The sequence below is a fragment of the Giraffa tippelskirchi genome, chromosome 11 (assembly GCF_054371585.1).
Source record: "Giraffa tippelskirchi isolate mGirTip1 chromosome 11, T2T-mGirTip1v1.2.pri, whole genome shotgun sequence".
Classification (NCBI taxonomy): Eukaryota; Metazoa; Chordata; class Mammalia; order Artiodactyla; family Giraffidae; genus Giraffa; species Giraffa tippelskirchi.
Window position 1 is genome coordinate 40,821,172 of NC_137285.1, and position 22,222 is coordinate 40,843,393.

General features: G+C 38.7%; 1 protein-coding gene across 3 annotated transcripts in view; it reads right to left on the reverse strand.

The window, feature by feature from the left end:
• Nucleotides 1–1,815: 1,815 nt before the first annotated feature.
• SCLT1 (sodium channel and clathrin linker 1) overlaps nucleotides 1,816–22,222 on the reverse strand; it is a 215,012-nt gene continuing 194,605 nt past the window's right edge. For all 3 annotated transcript variants that reach the window (XR_014068168.1, XM_081538256.1, XM_081538257.1), the window contains exons 19-21: nucleotides 8,890–8,968; nucleotides 5,802–5,897; nucleotides 1,816–2,099 (exon numbers count right to left, since the gene is read on the reverse strand). Coding sequence is in view for 2 of the 3 variants with exons in the window: in XM_081538256.1 (XP_081394382.1) it covers nucleotides 2,058–2,099; nucleotides 5,802–5,897; nucleotides 8,890–8,968 (217 nt within the window). In the remaining variant the exon portion in view is untranslated. The remainder of the gene's footprint in view (nucleotides 2,100–5,801; nucleotides 5,898–8,889; nucleotides 8,969–22,222) is intronic.

Genomic DNA, 22,222 nt, shown 5'->3' on the forward strand with positions numbered 1-22,222 from the left:
CTAAGCCTTCAAGAAAGACTGCCAACTGGAGTAGGGTCATTAGGATTAAAATGTAAAGAGTACATTTTACATTTACCTTTAGCCCAAAGTTTGGAGAAAGCGCTTACGCTGAAAGATTTTATCTTGAAGAAAAAAGTCTGGAAAGTTATATTATCTTTTTAGAAAAAGATACTACTACTTATATTTCATTTGTCTAGATTGTTAGTTTCTGAAGTGCTTTCTCCTACAGTCTCATTTTTTGGTCAGATACAATTCTAACATTTTCTCTGATTAAAAGTTTAAAAAATAAACATTATATCCTAAATATAAATATGAACATAACTCTTATAAAAACCAGTCTGTGAATGACAGGGGGGGGAATTTAGAGAGTCAAATGAAAAATCTTTTAAGAAAAGGAAATAAGCTGAGTGCCTACCTGCCATTTAACTGTCATGTCTGTATTATTTAATCTCATTATCGCATCTGACACTAGCCACCATTTGGTCCCTCCTGCCTAGATTCCATCCATCCTCTAGTTTTTATCATACTGGATTCTCTTGCTTACCAGGATCTCACTGCTCCTATTCAGTCTCCTCCAATGACATTTCTTCTTGAGCTCATTCGACCAACAAAGACATTTTCTAAGGTCCCTCCTTAAAGACTCTTCCAGTTTTTAAGCAGACAGCTCTAAACACCTTCCGTGCTCTGGGAGCCATGCCCAGTGCTAAGGATACAATGATGAGTGAAGGACAGTTCTGCTCTCAAGGAGCTTGCAGTCTGTCAGGGAGGAGATGACATTCAAGTAAAAAGCTTCAAAAAGAGTTACAGATTTTGTTAAGTGGTATACAAGAAAAAATAGAGCACAGATTAAGAGCAATACAACAAAGGGACCTTACTGAGTCTGGGGAAGGCAGCCTGAGGCAGGGGTCTGTGGGGAGCTGCACACCTGAAGGATGTGCAAATGGCAAAGTGTGAGCAGAGACCTTGTGTACAGAAGGAGGATAACGTAATGATGGGAGACAAGAAGGGCATCATCAGGGACAGAGTGCAAGCAATGGAGGGGAAGAGGTATTGACAGTACATCACACAGGGCCTCGAGGCCAGCCCCTACCCTTGTGGTTTCAAATCTCAGCTCCAGGCCAAAGACCCCGTGACTATCTCAATTTGTTGGCACCAGTGCTAAACTTCTGACTGCTGGTTGGACATTTACACATGCACATTCTCATGCCACCTCACTGTCTTTGGACTACCACAATGGTCTCCTAACTTTCTGTCCAGGTGCAAACCCACCTACGCTGATCATAGAAAGCAGGGAGCACCACGTTCAAACTAGCAGCGGAAAGTGATTGACTACAATGGGTTTATGAAAATCAACGGGATGGCAACAGTTCAGTACCACGCAGTCTCAGAACTTAGGATTCCCTTTGATCCATACTGCGTTGAGTAATAGTGAAAACAAAACAAAAGACCACCTCAAAATCCAAAACCCCAGACAAATGAGAACCTTTCCAAATTCTTAAATATCAATATTTGATAAATACTGAAAATCACATAAGGTAAAAATGAATCACTACAATTATATATTAAAATACATGACAGCATCATTTTAGGAAGTACATAATTTATTACATGTGAGTTCATAATAAAATGGATACTTGGGAACTTTAAAAATGAGTTATGAGTGACAGATGTGAAATTCTCAAATCCTGAAGCCTGAAATACTAAAATTCTTGCATTTTTTAAAAACTCTTTCTCATGATTAGCATGGTTGAAAATTATGATGCTTTTCCAAGGGAAAAAGGAGGAATTAAGAAATAGACACGTTGATGAAGGCAATGCGTTCTTCCCAGCTGGCTTTATTCTCCACTGAAGCTCAATATTGGATTATCTTTTCTTTACTTACAGAAAGCTGTCACCCTTCTGGTTTCCAATCACCCTCCAAACAGAATGGAAAATGCTTGTGCAAAATGACACTCTATGCAGGTTTTACCATTTTAATACACTTCTGGTCAACCGCTTCCCCAACTCTAGGGTTCTGTGAGTGAACGTTGAATAATTTTAAATATTTTCCAGATTCATCAGGAGGCTGCTTTTCTTCTCTGCACTGTAATCATACTGAGCTGCAATTGAAATGAACAACTGGTAAGTAGTTAACTTTTTCTGTGGAAAATTTTAGACTAGTACAAAGTGTAACGCATCACAACTTACGATTTCTGACAATAACTTTATTGTAAGGTGTCTTGTAAGAGGTCACTTTTTGTGTTCATTTCTCTTTTACTCTTGAGACTTTAAAATGATTACACTAGAGACACCAGAGATATGTGTGTCAAGTATGACTTTCCATAGCTCAGTGATATACTTACAATTCCAAAACATATTTAACGGATGCATGAAAGGCATCTAGATAAATGTTAACCAGGAAAGAGACTAGAACACAAACTAAGTGCAAGCCAGCACAGTGCAGAGCTGATAATAAAAAGATGATGACAGTTCATAATAAGTCTACGGAGAAAATAATCCTTAAATATTAAGTAGGAACTGATGACATAGACATAAGGTGAAAAATATCCAACAGTACAAAAGAGCATACAGCATAAAGGAAGTCTTCCCATCTCCCTCCTTCATTCCACGTCCCTCTTTCCAGATACAACCACCACTTCCAGCCTCTAAACAAATTTCTTAAAATATCCTACATGAGAATACATGCACACTATTGCTTCACTTTTTTTGAAGAATGATAAAGTACTATACACAGCTTTCATTTTTCCCCCTACTAAACAGTCTACTTTATTCCTCTCAACAGTTGCAAAATTTCCCTTGTATGGGTATTCCATAGTCTAACTGGTTTCCTGTTGATGGGCATTTAGATGGTTTTTAACCTTTTAAAATTATAAGCAGTGCTGCAGTTAGTATTTTTACATGCTTCCTTGCCTAGATTTGCCCAGGGGCAGGTATACCATCCACAGAATAAATTCTTAGAACTGCTGGGTCACACGTTATGTACATTTACAATTCTGGAGAGATACTGCCAAGCTGGGCGCTTAAGAGGATGTACCAAGACACGTTCACCTCAGTGACGCATACAAGTGTTGGCACAATGTCCTCTCCCACTTCATGATCTGACGGGTGAAAGATACCATTAGATCACAGCTCAAATATGGATTTGCCTTTTGGGTGAGGATGAGCTGGACATCTTTTAAAGCTTTTAAAAGCCATCTGTCTTTTATCTTCTGTACACTCTGTTCCACTGCAGCCCTTCTTTTTGGTTGTTGTTGATTAGCCACTCTGTTTAGAATATGAGCTTTTTATCATTTACTGCAACTATTCTCAGTTTGTCACTGACGTTACTTTTTTACGCAGAAATTTGAAATCTTACATAGTCACATTAATTTATTTTCATAGTTTCTAGGTTTTGTGTCACCACACTGGTTTTTAAAAATGTCATACAGTCAAAGGAACACAATGTGGCATTCAGTAGTTTAGAGTGATACACTTAGAACATCTAACCATCTATACCAGCATCCAAAGATGGATGAAGGCCGAATAGAAAACGTTGATCAGAATAGCATGTTTCAAGCATGACTGAATGACTACAGTGCAGGGTTTGTTCTGAGCCAATGAGGTGATGCTGGGCTGCCTGAGTAAAGACAACATGTGAAAGACAACAGTAATCTTTTAACCCTTTTACTTTATTAAATATCAAGCCCTTATCAGGATATTATTTCTAACAGCAATTCCCAATTTCTGGAATAATATGGGAAAGTTAGAAAAGATTCAGAGAAGGCAAAGATAAAGATTTTAAAAAATTGAATATATGTCTTAGAAACAAAGTTTATGAGTTGAATACTCTTAAAATAGAAAAAAAAATACTAACCCCAGGGAATAAATTCCTTTTTGTGTTTGGGGAAAATGGTAAATGATTACTTTCTGTCTTCAAATGAAAACAGAACGGCAGGAACAAAAAATTTAAGGAAAAATCTGTAAGGCAGTTACCGACAAAACATTTTTAAAAAGGCTCACAAAGAGATTAGGAGAATCTCTGCCACTGGAGAGTTTAAATAGTGTGGACTGCTGAGGTTTAATGCTGTTGTGAAGGGGATGGGAGCAGATACCAACTGGATTATATCATTAAGGTTCTGTAACTGGACCCTTGTTACTGTCCAGCTCCAGGGAGCTGATTTTAAGTAGGCATTTTCTTTAACACAGGGTTTCCCTTATGGCTCAGCTGGTAAGAAATCTGCCTGCAATGCAGGAGACCTGGGTTTGATCCCTGGATTGGGAAGATCCCCTGGAGAAGGGAACAGCTACCCACTCCAGTATTCTGGCCTGCCATGGACTGTATAGTCCATGGGGTTGCAAAGAGTCGGACACGACTGAGCAACTTTCACCTTCTTTACCACAGTCCTTAAAAAAGATAAACTTGAAGCTTTAAAGACTGTGATGTAGAAATTTAATTTCTATATCTAATTACCTATTTACCACTTAATGACCATGCTAAGAGCTTTATATGTGTTAACTTCTTTGATCTTTCAATAACTCTATCAGTGAGGTGTTATTATCCCAAACATGAACAGACTGAGGCTTAGAGATGTTGAAACTGCCCAAGGTCACATGGCTAATTAATGGTATGAGGTTATTTGCCAGAAACCAAAATACCTCCACTCAAGATACTACCCTGAACATGTTGGCTTCTGTAACCTTATAATATAAATGAATAAATGAATTTTTGAATAATTAGCTCATCCATCAGTCCATAATTTCATAAGAAATTAAACTTACCTGATAAAACTATAATTACTTTTAAGAAGGAAAGGCAACAGAAGGGCAAGTTATGATTGGGTTTTAAGAGCCATGCCATGCTCATAACAGAAGTGGATTAAAAAAAAATCTATAAATATCAGAAACTGAATTCCATGAGTATTTAGGGTTAATTGCTTTACTATATATGAAATTATCCAAGAATAATGTTAATTATTAGATTAATAATATCTAGGAATAATGTTAATTTTGATCAAAACAGTAAATTTATAACCAAATGTAATTAATAATACACTTGGTTTGTTTCTATCTAAACTATCTGTTTCCAGCCTATCTTTATAATCACTAAACTCCTCTCATTTTGTTCCTAACAGGAGAGACTATTTGCTCCTACTTTAGAACAAATGGCCCATTTCATTTATATGATATGTGAGCATTATGAGTAATTGCCCCTTATTATTTCATGGATGTTCTGCATTTTCTACTCTATTTCCCATTGGACAACTTTTATGTGGTATTTGAGATTTATATGGTCACATACAAATGTGCATTAAATGAATTTAAACCTATAAGCTAGGTAATTTTTTTCTATTTAAAAACTGCAATAAAAACAGTTAGTGCAATTTGGAACACTATATTCAAAGCAATGCAATTTACTTTCAAATCTCTCAGTGAATACCTGCCTAGTTTTAGGCAGAACATAATTCTAGAGCAGTGCTTACTGTGAGACTGTGAGAGCTGTCCAATATGACAGTCATGGCTTCATGCAGCTTTTGAGCATCTGAAATCTGACTAGTGTGAGGATTTGAATTTAACTGATTTAAATATAAACAGCTGCTAGTGGCTACAGCTATCCATATTGGACAATGCAGTTCTAGATTCAGGTGATGTTTATTTCAGTTTCTGAAGTTTACTTTTTCAATCTCAAATATTAAAGAGACTAATTTTAAGTAGTTTAGTCAAATGAAAATAAAATACTAGTTCTCTGGAAACTGTTGAGGAATTTTTTTATCTGTGACTTACTCAGACTCTCATCATGCAGGCATAATGGGGATGCTTCCTACCTGCTGGGAGGCCGAAGCAGCTCTCTGTTCCGCTTCATTCAGTCGCCTCTGAAGTCTGTTCGATTTTTCCTGATGCTCTAGAATTAACTTTTCATTCTATTAAGGGGAAATATAAAACAAGTCAGAAATCCGTATGTGGCATGGAGATGTTTCATGGAATTATCAATGAAAAATCTGAACATCATTTTATCACTTACAAAACGCAGTGACAATATATCTCCAAATTCATATTTTTCAAGTTATGAACCCCAAAGTTCAAAGCTGGTTTTACATTATGACTAAATTGGTGTCCTTCCTCTCCCCTCCACCACTGTCACAAACCACCAAAGAAAGTGAATGAAATCCGAAGCAAAGTGAACCTTAAGTTCAGACGAGGACTTTCAGTTTGCGATGCTAGAAACCTGCTCTGCTGTCGCCTGCGAGTGTGAGAGCACAGTCCTGGGCCTCACAGCCGGAGCGCCAGGAGAGGCGGGCTGAGCCTGAGACTCTGCACTTTTGTCAGGCTCTCGGGTGATGCTGGCACTGCGGGCTGGGGCACTCGGAACTGCCGTGCTCGCAGAGCTTCCAGGGAAGTGGTGACATTGAGCACACATTATTAAAGTCAAGGAGCAGAAAATACTCATTCCAGAAACCCTGATTTTTACAGAATTAGACTTATCTTAGGGCTTCCCTGGTGGCTCAGCAGTAAAGAATCTGTCTGCAATGCAGGAGACCCAGGTTTGATTCCTGGGTCAGGAAGATTCCTTGGAGAAGGGAATGGCAACCCACTCCAGTATTTAGCCTAGAGAATCCCATGGACAGAGGAGCCTGGCGGGCTACAGTCAACGGGGTCACAAAGAGTCAGACACGACTGAGCGACTAACACTTGCACTATTCAGACTTATCTTAAATGATTTATACGCTGAAAGTATCATTTAAAAAAGAGAAGGTGGGGCTTCCCTGGTGGCTCAGTGGTAAAGAAACTGCCTGCAATGCAGGAGACATGGGTTTGATCCCTGGGTCAGGAAGATCCTCTGGAGAAGAAAATACCAATCCACTCTAGTATTCTTGCCTAGAACAATCTCATGGACAGAGGAGCCTGGAGGATCAGGCACAATTTAGTGACTAAAACAACAACAAGCAACAGTAATAAAAGGAGAAGAAATCTTTTTCAAGTTTCCCAATACATCTGCATACATCAGAGGGTTATCAGGGTCAACAGAGTTCTTAAGACACTAGTAGTGGGTTGCATTATATTTAAAGAAACGCCCTGAAGCCCTTATCCCCTCTGCTATGGATGCGACCTTACTTGGAGTAGATTCTTTGTTGATGACTAAGTTATGATGAGGTCATTAGGCTGGGTTCTAATCCAATATGACCGGTGTCTTCATAAGAAGGGGAAATTTGGACATAGAGACTGACATGTACAAAGGGAAGAATACAGGAAGACCCCATCAGCAAGACAAGGAATGCCTAAGGCCACTGGAAGTGAGGAGGTAGGCCTGAATCTGGACTTCCGGCCTCCAGAACTGTGAGACAGTCAGTATCTGCTGACTGAGTCTCCCCAGCCTTTCCTCCTCTGTTGGAGCAGCCTCAGGCAAGTACCGGAGAAGGCAATGGCGACCCACTCCAGTACTCTTGCCTGGACAATCCCACGGATGGAGGAGCCTGGTAGGCTGCGGTCCATGGGGTCGCACAGAGTCGGACACGACTGAAGCGACTTAGCAGCAGCAGGCAACTACACAGGCATCATGACTGTCAATCTGTCACAACATGGTGTCATGCAGACAAGTGCATGCAATCTATCGATTAAAAAATGTATTAGCCTTTTCCATGCTTACCAGCCTAAAAAAAAAAGTCTGTGCACACGCAGAATTATTACATAGTTTGTTTTTGAACTAGATAGTTACTGGTCCTAACATACAAGTGATAAGAGTGAATGTCAAAAAAAAAGAGTGAATGTCATGCCTAGTATTACAAAATACTGAAATAACAATATCCTGTTAAAATGTGCTTATTCTATTTCTTATTGTGCCCAAAAGCAAAATTAAATTGTATGAAGAGAACTCTATTAGCTGCTCCAATTTACCATGATGTTTAAATATGTAGTCTTAAATTTAAGAGACGCATCATTAACATTAGAGAAAACCTGAGGAAAAACTGCCATCCTCTATAATAATCATTTTCATAGTTACAATCAGATGATATATACGGTACATATTTCTGTGCTGCTACCATAATGGTGAAGGCAGAGTCCAGATTAGATAAATCATAATATATGCAACTGTTCTTTTTTTAACTGATCAGTTTAGTTGCTTTTGATCTTCCAAAAAAATTAACATTACCGCGTTGAATATTTTCCTTTAAAATTTTTTTCATATTTTAAATTATTTCCTTAGGACAGATTCCTGTAAGGGGGAGCTACATCAAAGAGTATTTTAATGGCTATGGTCTAATTGTTTTCTAAATTTCTCATGTCAATTTATAATGCTATAAAACTGGAGAGCAATGACTTCACTATGGCTCCTGTGGAAGGTCACAGAGAGCTAATGGGACATATGGCCTGTTAATGAAATTCCAAGAAATGTGTTAGAAGTTAAAACATCAAATAAAGAAGTAGTGTTCTAAAAAGTTTTAACCATAATCTAGAAATTGTTTACCGCTTTTTCTTCAAAGAAAACAATGATAAACCCTTGTTAACTTTATTTCTAAAGCATTAATGTAAAGGAATGCTTTCATATATTCCAGTAGGCAAAAGTATTTCCTACATGTCTTTTCTGATGGATTAAAACAAAATTAGAGGAACTGGGTTAAAAAAAAAAAATCTTAGACATGCACAGAAATAAAGAGGATCCTAACGCTTCTGAAACAGCACAAGCTATATAGGTAAAATTGAAATAGGAGCTCTGTCTTTGTCATTTAAATATGATGAATCATAGACTTCCAAAGCTTTTACTCACATTATATTATGTGTGGACTTTTAGTGTTATGTATGATTTCTGCAAGAAATACGCACATCCGCATGGTCATTTCCAAGTAGAGAATTAATTTGGACTTGGCTCAGGTAAGATTATATAATGTGAACTTCCCAGGAGAGTCATTATCTTACCTCAACTACCTTTTCATTTGCCATTTCCAGCTGAGAAAGCAGCTCTTGGGTATGAAGTTTCTGTCGACTCAGCTCACTCCTATTAATCAAGAGAGAGGAAAAAGTAAAAAAGAAAAAACCATTAATATAACTGTCCAAAAACCTAACAAAATAGAATCTTTATTAGTGAGGTCCATGTTCATGTTCTGAACAAAAAATATCTTGTGTGCAAACTAAAAGTTGCTTACTAATAGGCCATATCTGGAATGACTCATTTCTTTGTAAAATACACATATATTCTGGAGAGTGGTGGTACAACAGTGAAAATACACTTAACAGTACTCAACTGTTCACTTAAAATATATTGAGACAGCAAATTTTACAATTTAAATAAAGGTTAAAATTGTCCATTTTATATTAGGTATATTTTACCACAATAAAAAAATCAAACCTCCCCTCACGTATTTCAAAAGTGCCAAAGTATCCTTAATATCAGTATCTTGAGATATTATTTGGCATTAAAATAAAAGTATATTCATATTAAACATACAGTATTTGTTGTTTTTAATATTCATATATAGCACTACTTAGAGAGGCTCAATTCTTGGAAATTTAAGGTAATGTTAATCACTCCAAACACCATTTCAGTGTAGTATATTCAGGATTAAAATATATAAGTTTTGGTTGTTATTTGCTTTATCTTATGCATTCATATCCTTTGTGCTTTATTGGATAGAATTATGCACGTAAGTGTCATCTTTTTTTGTTGTTGTTCAACATATAAGCATTATATTGCCTCTGGCCAAAGATAATCTCAAGAGTCCCAGGTTAGAAGCAGATACAATGGAGACTTTAAAATAACTTTTACAAGGTCAAATTAATCTCTGAGTATTAAAATAGTTCATTCAGGACTGGTTTTTATCCTCTGACCTTACTTCTGCTTCTAAAGTAAATCAGTAGATTAACACTTACAGTTATTATCAGCTTTGATTTTTTTCAAAGTGAGCCTAAAAACCTGGTAAGTCCTGCAAGTGTCCTACATTTGAATGGATAGTTGTTAAAATCAGCAAGCTATTTGTTATAAACACATAGAACAAAAAATGTCCACAAATCAATTTCACAAATACCTACTGAACACTCTTTACGGCCAAGTGCAAGCATATGGTGGTAAATACATGGATGGTGCCATAACAGAACTTACAGACCAATGGGAAATGGCTTCTTCCTACTCAGTGGCTTCATCAGTACAGGTCAGGTCACTGACAACGAGGAGCTTGAGTAATGGTCACTGAGTGCGTGACAAACTCAAATGTTTCACCTCAGCTAATTTTGGTGGTAACAATACCAGGTGGTGCTCGTGGTAAAGAATCCACCTGCCAATGCAGGAGACATAGGAGATGGTGGTTTGATCCCTGGCTCAGGATCCGCTGAAGGAGGAAAGGGCAACCTGTTCCATTATTCTTGCCTGGAAATTTCCACAGAGGAGCCTGGCGGGCTACAGTCCATGGGGTCACAAAGAGTTGGACACATCTGAGCATGCATGCACATGTATGACAATAAGGTAGGATAAATCGTTGTGCTTAAAGTATCTTGTGTAGCTTAAGGGCTTCCCAGATGGCACTAGTGGTAAAGAACCCACCTGCCAATGCGGGTTAGATGCAAGAGGCATGGGTTAAATTACTATTACTCCTCAACATAACAAAGAAAAGCAAAATGACTAATGTGGCCAGCCTTCTGGGCAGAATGTAATTAAAAGGTATGCACATTAGTGCTAATGAGAAATAACCTCTGAGTACTATGGAGAGGAAGATGATACAGTGATCATATTTATAAAGTTGGTCAACACTAAGTTTATACAATACCTTTTCAGACAACATCTAATTTGATATCTATGCTATTTGCTTACCCATGACAATTTATTTGAATAATACAAATAATTTCTAATAATTACTATTAGTAATAATTTCCCACAAAATTTAGGATCACAATGATACAAATTATTAACTTTTTAAAAAGTGCATTTATTTTTAATTGGAGGACAATTGCTTTACAATGTTGTGTTAGTTTCTGCCATATAAAACATGAATCAGCCATAGATACACATATATCCCCTCCATCTTGAACAAATTATTAACTTTAAGTTACTTTTCATCTGTGTAAATATCTATTCTACTGTGTATCAAGCAGTCACCCTCACTGGACAGTGAGCAACACTGCTCTCCACCAAGAAAGTGGAGATAATGGTAATGGTAGTAATAACAGCAAACATTCCCCTAGTGCTTACTCTGTGTGGTGGTGCTAGTGGTAAAAAACCCGCCTGCCAATGCAGGAGATATAATAGACATGGGTTTGATCCCTGGGTTGCGAAGATCCCCGGTAGGAGGGCATGACAACGCACTCCAGTATTCTTGCCTAGAGAATCCCATGGTAGAGGAGCCTGGTAGGCTACAGTCCATAGGCTGCAGAGTTGGACACAACTGAAGCGACTTAGCACAGCGCTACTCTGAATACTCTAAACTAAAAAGGTCAGTTTTCATTCCAATCCCAAAGAAAGGCAATGCCAAAGAATGCTCAAACTTCCACACAATTGCACTCATCTCACATGCTAGTAAAGTAATGCTCAAAATTCTCCAAGCCAGGCTTCAGCAATACGTGAACCGTGAACTTCCAGATGTTCAAGCTGGATTTAGAAAAGGCAGAAGAACCAGATATCAAATCGCCAACATCTGAGGGATCATCGAAAAAGCAAGAGAGTTCCAGAAAAACATCTATTTCTGTTTTATTGACTATGCCAAAACCTTTGACTGTGTGGATCACAACAAACTGTGGAAAATTCTGAAAGAGATGGGAATACCAGACCATCTGACCTGCCTCTTGAGAAATCTGTATGCAGGTCAGGAAGCAACAATTAGAACTGGACATGGAACAACAGACTGATTCCAAATCGGGAAAGGAGTATGTCAAGGCTGTATATTGTCACCCTGCTTATTTAACTTACATGCAGAGTACATCATGAGAAACACTGGGCTGGAGGAAGTACAAGCTGGAATCAAGATTGCTGGGAGAAATATCAATAACCTCAGATATGCAGATGACACCACCCTTATGGCAGAAAGCGAAGAAGAACTAAAGACCCTCTTGATGAAAGAGGAGAGTGAAAAAGTTGGCTTAAAGCTCAACATTCAGAAAACTAAGATCATGGCATCTGGTCCCATTACTTCATGGCAAATAGATGGGAAAACAGTGGCAGACTTTTATTTTTTTGGGCTCCAAAATCACTGCAGATGGTGACTGCAGCCACAAAATTAAAAGACGTTTACTCCTTGGAAGAAAAGTTATGAACAACCTAGACAGCATATTAAAAAGCAGAGACATTACTTTGCCAACAAAGGTCTGTCTAGTCAATGCTATGGTTCTTCCAGTAGTTATGTATGGATGTGAGAGTTGGACTATAAAGAAAGCTGAGCACCAAAGAATTAATGCTTTTGAATTGTGGTGTTGGAGAAGATGTTTGAGAGTCCCTTGGACTGCAAGGAGATCCAACCAGTCCATCCTAAAGGAAAGCAGTCCTGAATATTCATTGGAAGGACTGATGTTGAAGCTGAAACTCCAGTACTTTGGTCAACTGATGGGAAGAATTGACTCATTTTAAAAGACGCTGATGCTGGGAAAGATTGAAGGCAGGAGGAGAAAGGGACAACAGAGAATGAGATGGTTGGATGGCATCACCGACTCAATGGACATGAGTTTGAGTAAACTCTGGGGAATTGATGATGGACAGGGAGGCCTGGCATGCTGCAGTCCATGGGGTTGCAAAGAGTCAGACACAACTGAGTGACTGAACTGAACTCTAAGTGCTTTATATAAACTAACTTCTCTAGCTTTCATAATAACCCTGTGAGATCCCCATTTTTACACACAAGACAATTTAGAGGCAGAGGCATTTACATATCAAGTTAAGTAACTTGCCTGGCGTCACACAGCTAGTCAGCTGAGAGTCAGGATTGGAAAACTGGGCCCTTTGGTTCCAGTCTGTGCTCTTAGCCTCCCCCTGTACTGTGCACCACGGCAGGCAACTGCTGAATGCTGGTTAGATGAGCAAGTAAAAGAGAATGTTTGTGTGTGTACTGGGTATTTTAAGGAGTATAGATACTTACCTGGAAACCTGACAAATTATATTTTTACTTCTGATTTCTTCCCTAAAGCTTCAGTCCTATACTCAAATTTAACATGAGTAGCATCAAACTTTTTGCACTACCTGCCAATCTACTTTCTCTCTCTCTCAGTGCTGAGATACAACCTACTTTTCATCTTCCTACTCAGTCTTTATACTGACTACATCACTGCTTAGGTTAAAAACTGTAAAGTTGATTCTATTTCTCCCTTTCTCTTGAATGCAACATCTAGTTCGCCCCTAAACAGATTCTTCTGGTCAGTATTTCTTGCATCTATTGTTCATTTCTATTCAGTGTGACCATCACAACAAGTTGTTATAACTTAATTTTTAGATTTACTGCAGGTGCCAACCGCTTGGGCTTCTCAGTATCAGGTGAAAAACTGTATGCAAAGCATCCACCAGTGAGTGCATACAGAGGTGCTCAATTAACAGTGTACTTTCCCCTAACGCACCCACCACTGGGTATTTCTCCTTCTAAAGCACTACTTTAATAATTTGCTTCCTTGTGCAGTAACTTCCAGTGGCTCTCTGCTACTGGACAAAACAGTACAAATTCCTGAGATGGGCATTCAGATTCTTTCAAAACTTTGTGTAATTTATCCTTCCAATCTTCTTTTCAATAGGAACCTTCCACTTCAATCAGTTCTCACTGTCTCGCCAACAAAACACATATGTGCCATCTCCAAGCTCACATTCATGTCATTTTCTGTATCCTCTTTTGTGGATTTCCCATGAAAATCCTGCCTACTCTTTTAAGATTCCACCCTTGCTCCACTTCTCTCCATGTCTCCTTCCTGGTTCACTTTAATCCAGACGGTTCTCTTCTCACATCAATGTGTTAATACTTATTTTATGTAGAAGACATTTAGCAATTGCATATTGTAATTCTAATGGGTGGTTTATATATGTGTATATGCATATACAAGTATACACACACACGTGCCCCCAATTATAATGGAAACTTTAAAAAGGGGATTGTTTTTAGTTTCTACCGTATATGTCAAAGGACTTACACATAGGGATTTAATAAATATTTGCAGATTTATGGCTAAATTTTCATAGGGAACTTAGTAGTTAGAAAACGTATTTTAGATAAAGATTTTTAAAAATGTACTTATAGTCTGCTACTTTCTCCAAAGGACTTGAAGAACCCAAGAAAAGGTAATTTTTTAGTTAAGTACTTCCTTTAAGTTTCACTCCTGAATGAAATTTTAGAAGGTATTAAAGTTTGGGAAGAAAAGTGATTTCACCAGCTCTGTCCCTCGAGACCTTCCTAGAGCCTGCCTGTCAGTACTTTGCAACTCCTTGTTTCTCTGTCAGGATAGTTCACTGCAGGGATAAAGGAAAGACCCAGGAGGATGATCTGACTCTGTACTATCTATGAGAAAATGTCTCTTCATTAGGGAACATAATTGAGAATTCCCTACATCATTAGTGATTTAGGATACACATAAAATAAAGCTTTCCAGAAAGTTTCACGGTGGTATTACACTTCAAACATTTGCCAAATAAAGCTATATAATCTCTTCACTGGAAAGCTTTAAAAACAGAAATGTCCATACCTATCAGGGATGATTTAAGCGTAGCCGGCCAAGAGGTACAGAGATAGATGGCATTTCCAGTTTCTGTGTGACATCATGGCAGCTAAAGAGCACTTTATACTAGCTACAGAATTTAAATGAAACTGTACGCAAGTTCTCTATAATTTCTAGCATAGCATATAACACATTATAAGGTTTAAGGTAAAATTATCTTCTACCGATTTCAGTGTAACTACAGAATAGGTATTTTTTATAACCCCAATGGGAACTGCTTAGTCCATTGGTGTCCTAAATAATTTTCAGTTCACATTCATGTGCATGTGAGAGAAAATCCTAGTCATGCCTACAAAACATAACTGAAAAACTAGTTGTAAAAGGTAACTAAATTACTACCTTCTGTGCAGGTAAAATTTCACAAAATGATTTATAAACAAAGAAATGAATGTTGTATCTATTAAGAAAATACTAGAATCAACACTGGGAAGTCATCCAGTTCTTCAACTGGAGACAGAATTGGGTGAAGAGTGAGCACTCAAGGCCAGGGCCATTCCTCCAGCCCATGGAGAGGCTTTGGGTAGGTTCCTAAACACCCTGAACTATACCCCAGATCTTCACATTTATCCCGTCTGGGAAGAAGATCCAGAGTCTTCCTCCGATTTTTAAGAGGTCTGAGGGCTAAGGAAGGATGAGGATTTTGGCTGAGCTTTTTGCCTGGAATATACAAAATTCTGAAAGAATGTTTTTCCTTTTAAAGTATGAGCATACTGATTGGAGTGTTTTAGTGTTGAATGTCTTTCTTACACAAGCCACATCCATAATGATATCCTCTAATTATTTCCACTTTTGGTTTCATTACAGTGGTACAAGAATTTAAAGGTACTTGGTAAACAATCCAAATACAGAATTATTCTAGATGTTTACAGTATTCACCCTATTTTACAGTTGCTTATCTAGTCTTAATTCAACAGCATATTCTCCAAAGTATACAATTCCATTTAAAAAGAAACAATAACTTTTCCTTTCTACTCACATATCACTGGTTTAATTAATTATGTATTTCTGAAACTGGCATAACCTGGTTTGGGGATAATCACACTGATACTGACAGTGTCAGACAACACAGAAACTTTATACAGAAACTTCACTGGTTGATGATGCCCACGATTAAGTGGACATCAGCCAGGAGAGTTTTCCACTGCACTTGAACATTAATATTGTACCTTATTATAACCTTGGGCTTCCTTTGTGGCTCAGCTGGTAAAGAATCCGCCTGCAATGCAAGAGACCTGGGTTCGATCCCTGGGTTGGGAAGATCCCCTGGAGAAGGGAAAGGCTACCCACTCCAGTATTCTGGCCTGGAGAATTCCATGCACCGACCATGGCGTCAGACATGACTGAGCGACTTTCACTTCTATTATAACTTCAATGCTGCAAAGTAGTAGTTATTCTCATCTTATAGATAAAAAAATTAAGACTCAGAAAAGTTAATGTTCCTAAGGTCAGGCAGTGACTGAATGAAAAAATGAGTTTCATACTCAATCTTTTTATCAAAATGTTCTCTCAACTAAATCACATTGCCTCTTACCTTAAGCCCAGTCATTTACAAGAGGTATTATTAAAGTATGTCTGTGGCATTACATAATATCAAGATCTATAGGCAAAGTGAAAAAAAATTAATCCCAAGTATGCAGCAAAATGGTAACTGCAAAAACTGTGACCTAAAAAAGACCTGAATATGAAAACAGGTTTCAAATCTCATTTAGTTAACTAAAAACACCACAGGCTTGCAGGCCAGCTTTAGCAATATCAGGGCACTGTTGGTCACAGTCCAGGTTTCTTCTTTCCCAGCCTGCACTTAGATCCTCCTAAGTGATCTCATTTAGGCCATGACCCTGTCCAGTATGCTACTGGAGAGGAGTGGAGAAATAGCTCCAGAAGGAAAGAAGAGGCTGGGCCAAAGCAGAAATGACTCCCGGTTGTGGATGTGTCTGGTGGTGAAAATAAAGTCCGATGCTATAAAGAACAATATTGCATAGGAACCTGCAATGTTAGGTCCATGAATCAAGGTAAACTGGAAGCGGTCAAACAAGAGCTAGCAAGAGTGAACATTCACATTTTAGGAATCAGTGAACTAAAATGGACTGGAATGGGCAAATTTAACTCAGATGACCATTATAGCTGCTACTGTGGGCAAGAATCCCTGAGAAGATATGCAGAAGCCCTCATGGTCAACAAAAGAGTCCAAAATACAGTACTTGGGTGCAATCTCCAAAACTACACAATCATCTTGGTTCGTTTCCAAGGCAAACCATTCGCAAACCATTCAATATCACAGTAATCCAGTCTATGCCCCAACCACTGATGCTGAAGAAGCTGAAGCTGAATGGTTCTATGAAAACCTACAAGACCTTCTAGAACTAACACCAAAAAAAGATGCCCTTTTCTTTTTTTTTTTAATAAATTTATTTATTTTAGTTGGGGGCTAATTACTTTACAATATTGTAATAGTTTTTGCCATACATTGACATGAATCAGCCATGGGTTTACATGTGTTCCCCTTCCTGGACCCCCCACCCACCTCCCTCCCCATCCCATCCCTCTGGGTCATCCCATTGCCCCGGCCCTGAGCCCTTGTCTCATGCATCGAACATGGAATGGTGTTCTGTTTCACATATGATAATATACATGTTTCAATGCTATTCTCCCAGAACATCCCACCCTCACCTTCTCCCTCAGAGTCCATAAAACTGTTCCTTTTCATTAGCGGGGACTAGAATGCAAAAGTAGGAAGTCAAGAGATATCTGGAGTAACAGGCAAGTTTGGCCTTGGGATACAAACTGAAGCAGGGCAAAGGCTAACAGAGTTTTGCCAACAGAACACACCGGTCATAGCAAACACTCTCTTCCAACAACACAAGAGACGACTCTACACATGGACATCACCAAATACCAAAATCAGATTGATTATATTCTTTGCAGCCAAACTAGGAGAAGCTCTATAGAGTCAGCAAAAACAAGACCGGGAGGTGACTGTGGCTCATATTAGGAGCCTCTTCTTGCAAAACTCAGACTAAATTGAAGAAAGTAGTGAAAAACACTAGGCCATTCAGGCATGACCTAAATCGACTCCCTTACGATCATACAGTGGAAGTGACAAATAGATTCAGGGGATTAGATCTGGTAAAGACAGTACCTGTGAGAACTATGGATGGAGCTTTGTAACACTGTACGGGAGGCAGTGACCAAAACCATCCCCAAGAAACAGAAATGCAAAAAGGTAAAATGGTTGTCTGAGGCGGCCTTACAAATGGCTGAGAAAAGAAAAGAAGCGAAAGCCAAGGAGAAAAGGGAAGATAAACTCCATCTGAATGCAGTTTCAAAAACATCTACTTCTGTTTCACTGACTATGCTAAAGCATTTGACTGTGTGGATCACAACAAACCGCGGAAAATTCTTAAAGAGATGGGAATACCAGACGACCTTACCTGCTTCCTGAGAAACCTGTTTCCAGGTCAAAAAGCAACAGTGAGAAACGAACATGGAAAAATGGATTGGTTCAAAATTGGGAAAGGAGTACGTTAAGACTGTATATTGTCACCCTGCTTATTTAACTTACATGCAGAGTACATCATGTGAAATGCTGGGCTGGATGAAGCTCAAGCTAGAATCAAGATTGCTGGGAGAAATATCAACAACCTCAGATATGCAGATGACACCACCCTTATGGCAGAAAGCGAAGAAGAACTGAAGAGCCTCTTGATGAAGGTGAAAGAGGAGAGTGAAAGAGCTGGGTTAAAACTCAACATTCAAAAAACCAAGATCATGGCATCTGGTCCCATCACTTCATGGCAAACAAATGGGGAAAAAATGGAAACAGTGAGAGACATTATTTTCTTGGGCTCCAAAACCACTGTGGATGGTGACTGCAGCCATGAAATTAAAAGATGCTTGCTCTTTGGAAGAAAAGTTATGACCAACCTAGACAGCATGTTAAAAAGCAGAGACATTACTTTGCCGACAAAAGTCTGTATAGTCAAAGCTATGGTCTTTCCAGTAGTCATGCACATATGTCCGAATTGGACCATATAGAAGGCTGAGTGGTGAATAATTGATGCTTTCAAACTGTGGTGCTGGAGGACACTCTTGAGAATCCCTTGGACAGCAAGGAGATCTAATCAGTCAACCCTAAAGGAAATTAACCCTAACATTTTGGAAGGACTGATGCTGAAGCTGAAGCTCTAATCCTTTGGCTGATTCATTGGAAAAGACCCTGATGCTGGAAAAGACTGAAGGCAGGAGGAGAAGCGGACAACAGAGAATGAGATGGTTGGATGGCATCCTCGACTCAATGGACGTGAGTTTCAGCAAGCTCTGGGAGTTGGTGATGGACAGGGAGGCCTGGTGTGCTGCATTCCCTGTGGTTGCTAAGAGCTGGACACAACTGAGCGACTGAACAACAACATGAGCCTAGAGGAATACGAATGAGCACCTCAAAGCAACCTGTCCAAAATGGCAAGCACTTCTCATATGTACCTTCCCAAGCTTCCTCCCTCCCTCCCTCAAAGGACATCCTCACTGCCTACCCAGATGGTCAGGTTAAAGCTTCAGCATCATCTTTGATTCCTTCCATTTTCTCAACCCCTATGTTTGACTTATTGTAAGGTTTACCTTGTGAAAGTGAAATTTGCTTTGTTGTGTCCAACTCTTTGCAATCCGATGGACTATACAGTGCATGGAATTCTCCAAGCCAGAATACTGGAGTGGGTAGTCTTTCCCTTCTCCAGGGGATTTTCCCAACCCAGGGATCGAACCCAGGTCTCCTGCATTGCAGGCGGATTCTTTACCAGCTGAGCCACGAGGTTTACCCTACGCCTGCTTAAAATATTTCATAACTGCCCATTTCTCTCCATCTCCACCCACCACGTTCTGTTCTAAGCCGCTGTCATCTATCGCCTAGAATACTGTCACAATCTAATATCTGGTTTCCCTGACTCTCTTTGCCCCTTCTGTAGTTTATTTTCCACATAATAGCTAAAGAGGCCTTTTCAAGACCTAGAAATGACAAAAATTCTCCAGTGATTTCCTACTGCTGCACTTTGGACTTTAACTTAAAATAGTCCTACTTAAATATCTTGCTTAAACTAAGTAAAAGCAGCTGCCTTATTATAGCCTACAAGACTTGCACGGTCTGATCCTTGCCTAGTTCCTCACCTTGACAGCATTCTCTCTCCTCACTCACTATATTTAACACGGGGCTGTTCCCTAACACTGCACCTTTGTACTTACTATTCTTCTAATTACCATCTGCCTGGAATATTTCCCTGGCTTTTTCATATAGTTGATTTCTTTCTATCATTTGAGCCTCAGCTTAAATCTCACCTTTTTTGACTACTTTTTAAGAAACAGTCCAGCCCTTTCAGCTCCCAACCTGAGTTACCATCTATCACACCATTGCATTTGTTTTCTTCATGCAATTTAAAATACAAAGAATCATTTTGTTTACTTGTTAGTTTACCTTCTTATTATTTCTCTCCCTATCCTGGAATGAAAGCTCTAAAAAAGAAACTACGTCCACAAAGCTTAGAACAGTGCCTGGCACACAGAAGGTGATTAAAGCCCAGGTAAATTTTAGTTAATTCCACAGAATCAGTTAACTAGTCCATTCAATCAGAACATTTCTAATATCCTACATCTCACTTTTCCGAAGTTTTCGCCACTTACTTGCTCTCATATCACAACTAATTACATAATTCGGTGATTACATTTAAAGTAGCCATCAAGTGGTGTGATAAAGTGAGGAGACGACTGCTACAAAAACCCATGTGCTACAGAGCTTGATTTATAGAAATCCACAGAAAGCTTATTTTATTTGAAGAATGAACTCAAAGTTTCAAAGAACTGTGTGAATTTTCCTCACAACATATAATTTTAAATGCTGATCTTAGGAAAAGATTGACAGAACTATAAAGTCTACTTGTTCAGTAAATACCGAAGTGAGTGTCTCTGCTAGGTGCTACGGAGACGAAGAAGAACAAGATCCGGTTCCCGCCACAGTGAAGCTTAGGAACAACCAGAAACTGAGAAGCTATGAGGTTTATGCTATAGGTAGTAAATGCTATAAAAAGTTCACAGTGCTATGGGAACACATATGGAGGATTAGGGGATTAGAGCTGTCTCTCAGAGGAAGCGGGTTTTTAAACTGATATATGAAAGATAAATAGAAGTTAGATGGACAAAAGCAGGGTAATGAAGAGTGTTACAATCAAATCCATGTGTGAAGGCCAGGAAATAAGAAGGGATAATAAATTTAGAAACCTGAAAGGAAGCTCAGTGTGAATGGAACAGACTGTTACTAGGATATGGGGGTGGGGGTGAGAGAGGAAGAAGCTGGGAACAGAGAAATATAGCTTGGATTTTATATGTATAAGGTAATATAAGGAAATACAAGGGTGTTACATGTCTTGGTGGGAAGTGGAGACTTAAATATCAGTCCACTGGGGAGGCACTGAAGTATTTTAAGGAGAGAAGTGACACGAAAAAATCAGAGAATCTTGCTGATTACAGCAGGAAAAATAGCAAGTAAACATGACTGTAGTAAATTAGGGGCTTTTAGCAGTAATCTAGGTGAGCAATGTTGGTAGCCTAAACTGTTGGAGGGAAATGGACGGATTCAATAGTTACTTAGGAAGCAGCATGAACAACATTTGATAATTAGGGGTGTGAGGGAAAGGAGGGGCTGACACCCAGAGTTCTGCTGAGCAAGTGTGTAGACAGTACCACACACGGAAAAATATGGGGTGAAATAAAACACAGGACCTGGGCTAGGTGTGAAATTAGTTCACAAGTACTGAAAACACTGAGTTTGAGGTACCTATTGAAAGGTTCAGTAGACAGCTGGAAATACAGATTATTTCACAAAGGTCAACATTAGAAGCTGTTTTATAACAGTAATTAGCCTTTTTCAGTTTGTCTCAGCCATAGAAATAGATATCTGAACTCATGCTGAAAGAGAACATTTCTACTCTGAATATACTTTAGTTCTCAGCATCACTGGTATATACACAACGGAAGAGGTATGGCTGTGAGGTGAAGGGCAAAGCTTTTCCCACAATGCACTAGTCTCTTTGAAAATATCACAGATACTTTAAATAAGAGAAGAGAAGTAAGTCATGGTTCCTGAAGGCATGGGATGAGAGTTTGAATGTGGGCCAGTATCTCAGGCATCACAATTAATTACTATAATTACTCATATCATTTTGTTATTATTGAGACAGTTTAAGTTTTAAGGATGGGTCATGTGTATTTTGGTTGATACACCGTAAGGGAAAATTTCCTCAACGCATGACATCCTTTAGTGATGACTAAAGATTAAATCACACAAGGCTCCATTCTATACTATATGAGAGAATTGAAAACAAAAGGTGTACTATTCGTTTCAGGGAAATGATGGATCTGCCAGCTGCAGCAAAGGCTTTCTCTGAAACTCTCTTATGACAAATTAACATAGCATGTGCCAGATGTTTTTTTTTTTCTGTTGAATTATACTATAATATGCTTCAGTTACTTTTAGTAATTATACATTTTGTAATCTGCCAGTACCTGCAGCTGCCTCTCATTCTGCTAATTAAAATTAAAA